The following is a 14,862-nucleotide window of genomic DNA, read 5'->3' on the forward strand; positions in this document are numbered from 1 at the left end:
TCCTTCCTCTAAACATGATTTTTAAAATCAAGAAAGATTCCTAGGTTGATTTTTGGGAAGATTCTTAATGACACTTAGCAACAATTTAGTAAGAGAAATAGGATAAAAGTTAGATGCATTCAACATATTTTCCTGCTTATAAGTTTTCCAGCTACCTCCCCAGATCAAATTCTGTAGCCCACAATAAAGAAACAATAAGAAATACTAACTCTTATCCAGGTAAAACCCATCAGGGCAGTTGGTAATGCAGCTATTGGTTACTTCATTCAGGTAGTAGCCAGATTTACAGGTCATGCACTGGTCACTGTGGCCTCCAACACAGGTTTCACAATTGGGTGAGCATTTTTTACAGCGTTTCTTGTCTGCATTGTAGTGACCAGGTGGGCAGGTCGAAACACAGATCCTGCAGAAAGCAGGGAAGAGAAGGCAGAGTCGTTAATGATATAACCTGCCATTCCTGGACCATGACTGCAAAGCAGAAGTATTTCTCAGCATTGATACTTTTCTAAAGATCACGTATTTTCTAATGATCATGTAACCCTCCAAAGCATTGCATCAGGCTGCCTCAGCATTTTTTTTCCTACAGCATATGCTATCTCACTGGCAAATGCCTTGTCAGACAGTCATACAGTATCATTTTTGACCATCTATACATCTTTCTATCTTGTTCAAACTGAATCACTGAAGCTGTAGTAGCTATCACAGTTATACACACACACACATATATATATATATAGCCTCTTATGAAAAAATATCAAGAGATGGGGAAGTAATCAGGGAATCTTGTTTGAATGCTGTACTTGAAATTCTGATTAGCTCTTTTTTTTTTTTTTTCAACTCCTGAGAAAATTTGTCAAATTCAGAGGAAAATAAATAATCCATGACTGCAGCAAAGAGATGAGGAAAAGAAGTTAATATACTTACTGATGAATCTGTGAAGATTTTTTCTTTTGGTCTTACCGTGTATTGTTCTTGGATTTGTAGTAGTAGTGCAGACAGTCAGTGCAATGATCTGGTCCTGGCCCATCACACCCTACTTTACTGCATTCTGCATTGCATGGACCTGTAAAAAAAACAAACAGGACCCCCCCACACACACAAAATACAGGGTGGGAATTAAAACTTCTCATTTAATACTTAGGACCACTTAAAACAATATTTTAACACAGAATACAATTATTGTGTTTTCCTGTTTGATCTTAGGCCTGTGTAGTAATTTGGCTCAACTGAATAGAGAAGTTTCTTAGCATTTGAACACCTTTGCAAATCCTTGCTTCAGTATTTTTTCACAGTGATTTACAATTTTTAGCAAGTGTGGCATCCTCTGTAGAATCTACCAGATACTATTTCTGGATCCAAACAGATGACTTCCTAATGCATAACAAATCATTTTGAATTTTATTTAGAAATGTTGAAAGGCCTCTGGAATTCATAATAAGGAATGATTAGCAACTTCACTTATCACAAGTAGGTCAATGTAATCAGCAGTTACTTTGGTTATCAAATGGGCAAATGGTCCTGGTGCCTGCCACAACCCAAATGAACCAGCAACCATGAAGCAGACTCATCTTGTTCTGTGCTGCTACATGCTGGGAAAGCATTGGCTAATGCTTGTTAACCAGTCTTCCATCTCACCCACACTCGTGTTTACAGTTTTCAAATAGTTCCTTCCAGCTAAAGGAGGAAATAATCATCAACTCCTGACTTTGTCTAGGGGACCAGGACTGAAGTCAGTTTGCTTCATACAACAAAATCTAAGAAGTTAGGGAACTTTGCAGCAGAAATAGTAGTGTTTCATCACCTTCCAAAGCAAGGAGTTCAGCAGTTCTCAATCAAAAATAGGGACTGTGTGTCTGACATGCTGGGGCAGAAGAGTGCAATGAAACTTCTAAAGTGAACATGGTCCTGCTGTTGGCTTGCAGGAACTATACTCAAGATTCCTCAAGATTCATAAGCTTCTACTTAATGCTCAGGACATTGTTGGATTACATGTAGGAAACTGGCAACTTATTCTGCAGCAACAAAAATTTAAGGCTACTGAAGTCTAATGAAAATAATGAAAAACCTCTATGTGAATCAGCAAGAAACAACACATGTAGATGTAGAAGATAATGTACTTCATATATATTTGTGTGCGTATGCATATGTATATTCATATGAAAAGCAGTGCATTCTTCATAGCATGTTAACTGCGGCTTAAAAATATAAAACTGTATAAAACTTATATGGATGAAATGCATACATATATAATTTTAAATTATGAAACAAATAGTTCTGATCTTAAATTAAGAAACCAATTCATTGAACTCCCACTACTTCCATACCCTGAGAAGAAAATCCGGATGAAGCCCTATTTTTGCAAAGACACGCTGTCAGCATCATGTTCTAGCCTCAGTATTTTAATTTTTCCATTTATAAATACCATAAATCCTCATAAATCCTGCAGTTTTGCCATTGCACTTCTAACTAAGCAGATGAAATATAAATATAACCTTATTTTTCTAGTCAGAGAAAGTCCAAGGAAGGCTCAATGTATTGATTATGTTTCTATTTCACTATTTTTATTATTATTATTTTTTTATTTTCTGGTAACTTTCAGTACCACCTAATTGTTTCCCAGATGTGAAAGGCCACAGACCCTGCTGTGGGGTCAGAATCCTAGTCTTCAACTAATGCAAAAAGACTAAGAGACACATAACATAGAAGAGAACACCTACGGAGTAAGCAAGCCAGGAGCCTTAGCAATGTCTGGCCATACATTAACAATACAAAATCCAATGAGAGAAATATTTTTATATGCATAGTTTTGTATCAGTAAATGCACAGAGTGAATGAATATACACACCTGAATAGTCATCTGTTCCATAATCTTCTGTAGGATCTTCAACTGGACTGGAACGCACTCTTTCCACTTTTGGAAAATCATTTCTTGGTGAGTATGGCTGGATGGATGTTCCATAGAGTACCAAGGACCACTCTTTCAATTTGCCTAGAAGTATTTAAAATCTAGTTTTAGAAACCATTTCTTATTTTCTCTATCTTAAAAAACATAACACTTGTGAACATGACCTCTGAGTAGGTATGGAAGATTTTGCTTCAGTTTTCTTAGTTTAATATAGAGAGTGCAATCTCTGCTTCAGTATAAACTGATAAAGCATACTTTCTTCAATCAGTTTTACTTTTTTTTTTTTTTTTTTATTCCCCTCTTTTGTAAGTCTAATTAAAGTTTGCACAGGTTGAACTGAACAGTTCCTGAGTTGGAAGGAACCTACAAGGATCATTGAATCCAACTCCTGGCTCCACATGAGAGTACCTAAAAATTAAATCCTGTGACTGAGAGCGTTGTCCAAACACTTCTTGAACACCCGTAGGCTCAGTGCTGTGACCACTGCCCTGGGGAGCCTGTCCCAGTGCCCGACCTGGGTGCAGGACTTTTCCCTAACACCCAGCCTGACCCTCCCCTGTCCCAGCTCCATGCCATTCCCTCGGGTCCTGTCACTGTCCCCAGAGAGCAGAGCTCAGCGCCTGCCCCTCTGCTCCCCTCCTGAGGGAGCTGCAGGCCGCCATGAGGCCTCCCCTCAGCCTGCTCTGCTCGGGGCTGAGCAAACCAAGGGACCTCAGCTGCTTCTCATACGTCTTGCCCTCCAGACCCATAGCCATCTTTGTAGCCGTCCTTTGGATGCTCTGTGATTGTTTTATATATATAAAACATATATATTTATATATATGTTTATATAAATAATATATTATATAATATATTTATTTATATATATTTATATATAAGGTTTGGGCACCTTATACTGCGGTGCCCAAAACTGCACACAGTACTCAAGGTGAGACTGCACTGGCATGGACTAGAGCAGGACAGTCTCTTTCCTCGACTGACTAGCAATGCTGTGCTTGATGAAGCCCTGGATATGGTCAACTCTTTTGTCTGCCAGGGTGCACTGATGACTGATAGTCACCTTGCTGTTGACCCAAATCCCCAGATGCCTTTCTGCAGGGCTGCTTTCCAGCCTCTCATCCCCTGGTCTGTACTTGGCCTGTATAGCCAGGGTTGCCCCTTCCCGTGTGCATAATCTGTCACTTCATGTGGTTGGTGATTGCCGAACTCTTTTATTTGTCAAGATCTCTCTACACTGAAGAATTTCCTTTCACTGAGGAATGTCAGCTATCTGACAGATAGGAACTGAATTCTTTTAAGTGGTTTATATTGGGGTGAAAGATGGCAATGTCTTTTATCTGATTGTCTCTTGCCAACTCAATTTAATATTTATGTGATAGAAATTTCTACATTTCATATGAAACCTTCTCTGTTCTATACTTATTTTTTAAGAAGAAACTGTCGTAAAGAGTATATAACTTAATTGTTTCACAGAGTAACTTCCAATTTTTTTGTAGCCGAAGCAAAGCATTACTTTTAAAGAGAAATTCAATCCCGATTTTAAAAATTACCTGATGAAGAATCCACTACACTTGCTGCCCAACTACTGGTTAATTGCCCTGGCTTTCAAACTCTATGCACTTTATTTTCAGTTTGTCTTATCCCTGTTGTAGCTCACAACCGTGGAGCAATTTAGTCTCCCCTAGATTAAAAATGCCCAAATCATCTCTTTTCCACCTGTTTAGACATATGGGCATCAGAGTACCTCTCAATGTTCTTTAGAGTGATTCAGCAGTGTTCTCAAAGGCATTTTTCTTTTTAGCAAGGGATTCACATAAAGACCTGATGTTTAACAGGACATGCAGTCATCTTTACAGCCTTTTCAAAAACACAGCTTCTCCATATAGTCTCTGTCCTTTTGGTGTTTTAACCCACTCCCACAGCATATTGACCACGATATATTGGATGCAATCAAAAAATGTGTGTTTTGCTTCATTACTCTAATCTTTTCCTCCTTGTCCTTATTATTCTCCAATGATCACTAAAGTTTCTAAGTGTTGATTTTATATTTCTTCCAGAACTCTGGTAAAGATACTGAGTACTAGAAGAAAATATTTGCAAGTACCCACTAAAAATAACCACAGGCACCGACGCTTCTTAGGCACAGTGTATTGTTGTGTCTGGACTTACACATATGGAAGGGCTTGCATTAACATATCTGCAGGAAAGATTGGAGCTGTCAATATACACCTAATGCAAAAGAGCAGCAAGGGGGAATAACACAGGGTCTCTCAAGAGATTAGCTGCCTTTTAAGAATAGTTCAGTAAATGAAGAAGGAAAAAAAACATGTGACTTGCCAGCAAATAAATGAACTCTGCCTCCAGGCAGGTATAATTTGCACAATGAAAATATTTCAACAAATAATTACATATACATACACACAACTTTTATAATGAATAAAAAAAATGTGCACATTTAAGCCAAAATCTTTCTTTGCCCATTTTTGGCTGCTTCCATCACTTAGTTTGGCTAGAATAATACCTTACTTTGCTTGTATTTAGTACGTAACAGGAGTTCCATGTTGTATGCACAGGAGAAAGGGTATATCACAGTTTTTCACAGCAAGCACATGTCCTCCTCCATAAATTCTACAGAATTAAATGCAGAAATCACATGCACTACATTTATGAACTGGACCCTGCATTTCTTTACAGGTAACAGATGTGGCATTACCTTGCCAATGCAGGGATATGATGACATGTTGGCTCTTTGTTCTCAATTTGATTACAGGAAAACTGCAGCTCTTAATTATAAGACCTTTCAATAGCTAAACAAACACATGCACACAAAGAAACAAGAAATAGGCATGATGGTGATATCGATGTGATAAACTGCAGGCTACGATGATAAACTAGAGGTACCATAAACTGTGTTTAAGCACTATTTGTTTACTACACATTCTGTTGCTTGCAGAGACTAGCCCTAACATGACCAAAAATCTGAGTTTATCCACAGTGAATATGTCAGGCACTTCCAAAACTTTCTGAATATGTTATTGGACAACTTTCATTATGAGAGAAGCACAAATCTAGAAAGCTGTGTGACAAATTATAAAGAATATTCAATGAACCATGATCCAAACTCATAACCAGCGTGCATCTGGTGAAACACAAATACATGCAAAAATCTAACCAGTTTAAAGCAGTATTTCACATTGAGGTCAAAATAAAGTAAAGAATAAATTCTCCAGCAAAATTCCTTGAGCATATCAGTTTGCCCCACCATGCTTGGCCTGGAAAGTGTGCCTTCTCCACATCCCCTGGCCTTACTGTCCCTTTTCTTCACATGTTGGATCTTTAGGCTTTACTCCTCACAGAGCAAAATAAATCAGTCCCATATGATTAGTCACTGTACCACTGAGAAGAATATATATAAAGTATAGAAATCAATATACCAGTAAGACCTATACAATGACTCTCATAGAATGTGATGTGCAGGAACAGGCTTTGAAGTGTATGGTTGGAAATATAGCTGGTCTCTTTAGACTGTCCTGGTGACATAAAAGGGCTATAAAATGCCCAAAGGAACAGCTCACAGGATGGTTTTGTGTTACCTCTTTTCTAGGCTTTAGTACAGGGAGTGTACCAGGGCAGAGAGAAGAGGTTGATAGCTGAAATGTGTTGCTCTTTGGCTCTCCTTTATGCTTGTTGGATGAACCACTGTATTCTGGCACACAAAAAGGTGAATCACGGAATCACAAAATGTTTGAGTTTGGAAGGGACCTCTGGACATCACTTAGTCCAACCTCCATGCTCTAGCAGGGTCCCCCAAAGTACATTACCCAGGATTGTGTCCAGACAGCTTTTGAATATCTCCAGGGGAGGAGACTCCTGTGGACAGCCTGTTCCAGTGCTCAGTCACCCTTGCAATAAAGTTTTCCTCATATTCAGATGGATCTTCTTGTGTTTCAGTTTGTACCTGTTGCCTCTCAGCCTATTATTGGGCACCACTGAGGAGAGTCTGGCCCCATCCTCTTGACATTCTCCCTTCAGAAACTTATCCACGTCGATCAGACAGCCCAAGCCTTCTCTCCAGAATGAACAGGCCCAGCTTCCTCAGCCATTCCTCATATGAGAGATGCTCCAGTCCCTTAATCATTTTAGTAGCACTTCTCAGGATTCAATCCAGGTGCTCCATGTCTGTCTTGGACTGGGGAGCTCAGAACTGGGCACAATACTCCAGGTGAGGCCTCACCAGGGCTGAGTAGAGGGGGAGGATCACCTCCCTTGATCTGCTGTCAGTGTTCTTAATGCAGCCCAGGACAGAGCTACCCTAAATTGTCCTTCAAGCCAGAGAGGTTCCTGACTTCTTCAGGAATACTAAGTGCAAAATGGAGTTCAAAATCATTGATTTTTGTCTGTTTTCTTCTCAGTAAATAATTACATTTAAATTATGTAGTAGCTGAGTAATAGCTGTCCTTTATCAAATTCAAACAGACTGAAAATAAAAAAACTGTGCTGGGCTGTACTGCCATTTGAGGGACCTGGACAGACTAGAGAATTGGGCAAAGAGGAACCTCATTAGGTTCAACAAAGGCAAGTTCACGGTTCTGCACCTCAGCAGGAATAACCCCAAGCACCACCACAGGCTGGGGGCTGAACTGCTGGAGAGCAGCTCTGCAGAAAGGGACCTGGGAGTCCTTGTGGACAGCAGGCTGACCGTGAGTCAGTAATGGGCCCTCATGGTCAATGAAGAAGGCCAATGGTATCTTGGGGTGCATTTGGAAGAGTGTTGCCAGCAAGTCAAGGGAGGTGATACTGCCCCTCTACTCAGTCCTGTGTAGAGGGTCTCTTGGAGTGCTGTGTCCAGTTCTGGACTCCCCAGAGCCATACTGGACATACTGCAGAGAGTCCAGCAGAGGGCTACGAAGATGATGAAGGGACTGGAGCATCTGTCATATGAGGAGAGGCTGAGAGAGCTGGGCCTGTTTACCCTGGAGAAGTCTGAGAGGGAATCTTCTGTATAAATATCTGAAGGGAAGGTGTCAAGAAGATGAGCCTAGACTCTTTTCAGTAATGCCTGGTGACAAGACAAGAGGCAACAGGCACAGACTGAAATACAAGAAGTTCCATCTGAATATGAGGGCGCACTTCTTTACTGATGGTGATGGTGACAGAGCACTGGCACAGGTTGCCCAGAGAGTCTGTGGAGTCTCCTTCTCTGGAGACAGTCAAAACCCACAATGTGAAATGTGCTCTGTGTGACCCTGGCAGGGTGCTTGGACCAGGTATCTCCAGAGGTCCCTTCCCATCTCAAATGTTCTGTGACTCTGTGATTCTATGTAACCTTGGTATATTTCTGTTCTATGTAGTCTGTACCTACTTTCCCAAATACCCCTTTAATGAGTACCCCTTTTAGTGTACAGGAAACTTTGCTCTGCATTTTCTTGTTTGATTAATGCCACTTTCCTAAGAAGTTTTCACCACTGTAAAGCCGTGGTGAGAAATGGTCAGTGCATATAAAATTCAGTGAATATTGAAGTACTGACAATGTTATTTCCTTTCAGATCTCTAGAGGATGACAATTGGAATTTCAAAATGATGGGCTTATAAGTTAACCTCTTGAGTATACAACTGACATTTAGATGATACTGGCCATGTTACAGTTATCACAGACTTTAATAAGAAGTTGTTTGCTGCTCAGCTATTTTGAAAATAACACTGATTATCCTGGTATTCAGTAGGGACATATGTGGCTTGTATTACATACCAGGTTTTACAAAAATTGGGTTATGACTGCTGGTTTAGCATCTTGGAAAAATTCAGATTATGCAGACAATTTAGGCAATAAAAGAATTTGATTTGGTGGCCAGATAAACAGAGAGACTTTTTTAAAAAGCAGAGATTGCCTATCTATCTGCTTTATTTAACAGAATACAATTCAGTTAATGAAGAGCAGAACCAAAGAACCAACATTCTCATTCAATTCCATTGATTTCAACTGGAGTTGGGTGAGAATGATCTGTGTTAGAATTTTTAAAGGTAGAAAATCAGCATTTCCATTTTGTCATCATATTGAAATGAGAAGGTTTACTTTTTTACAAAGAAAACTGTACAAACCCAGTTAAGTTTGGCCTATGTTCCACTTGGAATAGGAAGGAGACTGGACAACATCATGTTTCTACATTATAATTCCACCAGTGCCCTGGCTTGCTCTACGTCACAGTGGAAATAGTTCTACTGAGTTTCTAAGCTGCAGGAGAGCCTAAACAAGCTGCCCTCCCAGCACTGCTAACCCCTCTGAGAGGTATGTTTACCTTGAATAATTGAACTGCACATAGCCTTCAGTTCAGTCTGAGCAATTCAACATACCAAACTTCAGCCAAGAAAGTATATTCCATCTACTTTTCTGGTTGCAGAAAAATTAATGGGCATTTTTTTGGACAAAGCAGAATCGTCACAATCAACATTCTTTTAGAAAAGGCAAATATATGTATGTATGTGTCCCATCACACCAGTCTTTCTTATTTTAAAGAGCTTTTAAGCACTTCAGTTCACATTTTAGTCAATGTTTCTTTATTTGTATATACAAAAATATTTTTCTATGGCTTCAAGTACTTTAAGTTAACATATATGTCCTAAAATTCAGAATTGATTTTTAGCAAATCTATTAGAAAATCCTGAATGCTTTTTGAGTTTACATAGCTGAGATGTAATGTACCTTGTAGTTCACTGAATTATAAACTAATTCTGTTGCTCATGTCATTGTAGTCCTATATATAATACTTCAGAGCAGAATTTGTCACTTCCAGTGCAATATGATTACATTCTTACATGCTGCCCAATTGAAATAAGTGTAAATGTAGATTGAGGGGAAATAAATTCCAATACATTAGTCATATTTATCTCTCTAACATATGCTTTAATCTACATTACTTGCTTAAGCTATATTTCCCCTTTGATTGTTTTTATGAAAGGGTTTCCACCTACTTTGATGTGCGTTTCTAAAAGAACTATGCTCAGTATCATGCATAAACATTGCAATTTTTGTCTACATATAACATATCTCTTTCAGAATGGTTTTAAGGTTGAAATTTTCAGTAGGTGCAAATGGAAGTAAATACTCATCTCTCAAAACCAGCAAACAGAAATAATCATTTACTCACTTGGGTCTCTTTGAAAGCTCTTCCCTTAATCTCTATTTCTTTCAAAGTGCTTCTACTGAAATATGTGAATGAAACTGACCAGTGCAGTGGAAATTAAAATAAGAATGCCTGTAGTGTTAAAAAAACACACTACACAATACTGTAACTTCTTTCAAACATGACACTTGCAATTTCATGCATTTTATTATTATTATTATTATTATTTTTTTTTTTTAATTGAAAAAATTAAGAGTTTTGGTTTTCTTTAAAACACTAACTCTTGTAACATTTCAGCTGGTAGAGGAGTCATCCTCTGCTTGCAGAATTCATAGCTGGTATGATCTAGCTCTAAATGTTCAAACTATCTTTTTATACTTTGAGGCAACATGTCTGAACGCAAAAAAGAAGGCATTTTACCATTGGGAAGATGAAATTCTCTATGGACACTAGAAGAAAGTTCAGAATATACGAAAATCATGTCTTAAGTAGCAAACAACAGCAACATAAAAATGAAGAGTACACTAATAAATTAAGAATAATTCTCTTCACAGCTCTGCTTTCACACTTGTCTTTATATAGTCAGATGTTACAGATGTAAATAAAAGGCGGAAAGCAGTCGAGGCAGTATTAGAAACTGCAAACATTCCTCTGAGTTCACTGAGCTCAAATAAAGACTACAGTCATACCTGGGGTCTTGAAATTTCTCAGCTGAGATGGAGTATCACAGATTTCCAAGATCCAGTCACCTGCTGCTTTTTCACTCCAGCAATGAGTAGTCATGAACTCCCAGTTTTTGAATCCTTCCATGGAATGATCAAATAGCCTACAATAAATCATATTATTTCAAGTGAACCATTTTATTTGTGGTGCTAGGCGCCAATATGCAAATTCTTGAATTATATGCTAATTAGCCCACTCATTTATCTGTGTCTTTACTTAACGTTACACATGATGGTTTTCTCACAGATAGTTCAAGTACATTCAAGAGTTTCCTTATTTTTTCAGTGGAGGAGATTCTGTAAGGAGATAATATGAAAGAGAATGGAAGGAGAATTCACTACAAAAAAAAAATAAAATCACTAATGTGATTTAATAGGATGCATATCTATTGGGAAAAGTGCATATTCGTTGCTTTAACAGCATGACATAAATATAAACAACTTATAAGTTGCAAAATTTCTGTAACATTCATTTTTGGCATTGGTTTGGAATACTTATAAAGGATTTAAAAACAATAAAAAATATAAAAATAAAAACTAATACAAAAATAAAAACTATTGAGTGACCAAGACAAATTAGCAATTCAATACATGCAACTGCTTGTGAGGAAATCAAATGTAATGGAGACATTGGACTCAAACCTCAAAACCTCTCAAATCTATTACCAAACACTTGACAGGATGGAGTTTGGGTAAAACTGAGAGTTGATGGTTTCATGTAAAAACATGGTTATGTTTTAATTACTTAGGTCTTGGGTTGGAGCTCAGGCCTGGATTACAATACTTCCTAATACAGGGGCCCAGTTCAGAAACTGCTATGTTATACTGATCTGGAGGGGGAAGGAGAAGGAGGACTGGGCAGCCATTTTATTGCCTAAAACTGGAATTTATTACTAGAGCTTTGGAAAGACAAGAGAATTTACACTTTTATTCAGTGCTCACAGTATGTCTGCTTGGTACCCCAAAGCTATTGATGGGAGCTATAATCAAAGCTGTTGCATTTATTAAAATGTCACAGCTCACCTTTGAAATAAATATATATGTATATGCATATATATTTATGCATATGCAGTTGTCACTATTTTACCATGGCCTTAAAGCGTGGAAATTTCGCTGCTGACAGAAATGTTTAAATATTTCTCATTTAAAATGATATCTATGGTAGAAAATACAGGGGATTTAAAACCTTTTCCATAGGATACAGAAATACCTAGCATTAGACTATGAATATAATAGGATATTTTACACTCAGTTGTTTCTTTATTGTTATTTTCTTAGCAATTTTCAAACTTTAGTTGTTCTAGAAGGCTGTGAAGTTCAGCAGACAAACATTGGGAAAGTAAAATACTTTTGTAGCATTGTATGCATCAAGCTCTTGTAAAAGCATTCGGACGGGATATGAATAAAATACTTTGCTTCTAGCTGAAAACTTTGGTCTGTCAAAAGCACAAGGACAAATTTCCTCTGCTCACTTCAATATATATATGTATATGTATATATAGCATTGTGTAAGTACTGCACAATTATACTGTAAATTCTATATTCATTTAACTTCCATTCAAACATATAGAAACACTTTTTACTGTAATTAGTTCAATACTTCCCATAGTATTTTGTGTTTAAAGTTGTCTGTATGCCAACTTTTAATATTTTAAAATGCTATCAGATTGCATCACTCTTTTAAGTCATTCAGAGAGAAAGAGACAAAAATACCTTATGACTTCATCTAATGTATAAAAAACACTTCTACCTAAAATATGCTATGGCTGAAACTGTAAGCTTTCACATCTCCATACATGGAAACAGGGAAAAACAGTAATATTATTTCATAGACAGTGGACTAGATTTTGGAAAGAATACTTCCCTAAACTTTTTTTTGGGGAAGATTTGAATTTTATGAAGGTTTAAACTTTTAATGTATGAGTTTTATTTCTAAAAATAAATCTGTAAATGAGTCAATAAGCTACAGACAGATCAAAAGAATAGATAACAACGTAGAAAGGTAGTGATTCTGAGGCTATCTGCAAGTGCAAGTTGTGTAAACTCAATGATTCAAGTATTTTTGTGTTGCTCTGCTTATGCACTAAACTCTCAAATAAAAGATCCTGAATTTTCCTTCCAGTGGCGTTAAATGATAAAATGATTTAAATAATTAAAAAAAAAGTTCAGGTTTATTTTTTCTTATTCAAAAAGAAATACATATTGAATAACATCTTTTAAGGAGCCTGGAGCCAATCCAGATGGGTAATTGATTTTAACTGTTATTTGTCAGATTCATGCCAAGTCAGAATTCATAGTAAGGACACACTTACATGTATACATAGCTTCTTATGGACTAGTAAATTTTTAGTACATCGTTTGATTAATTGTTATTTATCTATTCCTGGTTATTGTAGATTAAGAATTTTAGTTAATCAGGACACTTGGAATAATCCAATAATTTTTATCACCATGCTCATATATGTCTGCAATATCTACACATGTATGTAACAAACATGCTTTTAAGGACCAAAGTGGGTGACAGCATTTGATTCTTCATAACTTAATTGTTAACATAACCACAACAGAACAGATATGTTGTGCCCAGGTGACCTTTCTCACTAGAGCACATTCAAGTTAGTGTGGTTGTGATTACATGACTGTTTATATCCAGAGAAACTAATTTTGGGCTACTGCATATGGTAAATAGCATTGCATTTAAAGATAATGACTCTTGCCTCTCAGGAATTTTTTGACATACTCATTACACACTATGAGTAGGTCTATGTGAGAACGTATGTTTTACAGAGTGTAGAGTAAAATACTTGTTTCCTTAAAATAAATTTAAGAGTCTTGGACTCTTCCACTACCACAAGCTCAGCCTAGAAATTGCATAACCTTTCTGCTTAAGAATATAACTTCAACCAGAAATATTCATCTGTAATTAAATGTTAGACATAATGGGGGACAATTAGCCACTTTTAGGAGATTCCACAATCAGGAACACACAGCTAGTCTCTCAAGCCTATTAGCATTAAAAAAAAAAAAAAAACAACAAAAAAAAAAGTGTTTCAGTTACTTAGCAAAGAATCTCTAATCTCCCAAATGCACAGAAAGTAGAAAATGTATAGAAGAATCTCTTTTTATTATCTAGATCTTCTTCTGATCCCAGGATGTACAGCTGCGGATGGTGACTGACAGCCATGCTATGCATATTCAACTTACCAGAAGGAGAGCCAGGAGACATATACTCTGCACTGGCTGATGGCTGGGGTTGCAAACAGTGAAGTAGCTGGCAAAACAAAACTATTTTCTTCTCTGTAACAGCAGCCTGTGTTTATGATGGGCTCCAGCCTACTAAATTGGCAGCCTGACAGGCAACGGTCCTTGCCTACTGGTCTAATTGGCCACAACATTTAAAGTAAGTTAGTATCTTGAAAAATGTACAGAGCATATTCCTGAGCTGTGCACCTGCAAAGGCTTTGGTCAGCTATTCTCCTTGAAACAGCTCTTCTCCACGTGGTTCAACCACCTGTCCCCTGGTAGATATAACCCCTGAAGAACTGCAGACAGCTCAAACTGACTTAACCAAAGCCAGTCAGGTAGTACTGCCCACCTGAATTTAATTATTCAGGAAAATAAAAAAGAAATGGTCAGAGGGCACACAGGCACCTCAGAAGCTTTCTCACCTACATATGTTGGGGATGCTCACTTAAAACTTCTGGATAACAGATCAAAAGATTTATTTAAAACATATGCATTTTTTACTTAAATTTACACTTCAAGTTTTGTTATTGCAGTTAATTTTTTTGAAGCAATGGAGTTCTCTGTCTGAGCTGTCATGAAGAACTTGTTTGTAAAAGAGTAGTATCAGCAACAGGGTATGATGTCTGCCATCTGAGATGCTGGAGAGAACAGCAGGCATCATCTTTAATTATGGAGAGCTTGTCCCCAGGGACTGCACATATCATGAAGTGCTCTGTCATGGCTGTACTAGCCATACAGCTGTGTACCTGATGCTTATAGATGTCTTCTAAAAAGCTGCGTGTGCTTTCCTATTAATACATAAATCTTCAGAAACCTCACTCTAAATAGAGTGAGCAGGAATGCTAATTCAAGAGCATGAGTGAACTTG

The 14,862-nt window shown here is 37.5% G+C and overlaps 1 protein-coding gene across 2 annotated transcripts in view; it reads right to left on the reverse strand.

Moving 5' to 3' along the window:
- PCSK5 (proprotein convertase subtilisin/kexin type 5) overlaps nt 1-14,862 on the reverse strand; it is a 252,991-nt gene that overhangs the window by 64,345 nt on the left and 173,784 nt on the right. For both annotated transcript variants that reach the window (XM_032205587.1, XM_032205588.1), the window contains exons 13-16: nt 10,716-10,852; nt 2,846-2,989; nt 961-1,063; nt 210-403 (exon numbers count right to left, since the gene is read on the reverse strand). In XM_032205587.1, coding sequence (XP_032061478.1) covers nt 210-403; nt 961-1,063; nt 2,846-2,989; nt 10,716-10,852 — 578 coding nt within the window. The remainder of the gene's footprint in view (nt 1-209; nt 404-960; nt 1,064-2,845; nt 2,990-10,715; nt 10,853-14,862) is intronic.

This window comes from Aythya fuligula, chromosome Z (assembly GCF_009819795.1).
Source record: "Aythya fuligula isolate bAytFul2 chromosome Z, bAytFul2.pri, whole genome shotgun sequence".
Taxonomy (NCBI): domain Eukaryota; kingdom Metazoa; phylum Chordata; class Aves; order Anseriformes; family Anatidae; genus Aythya; species Aythya fuligula.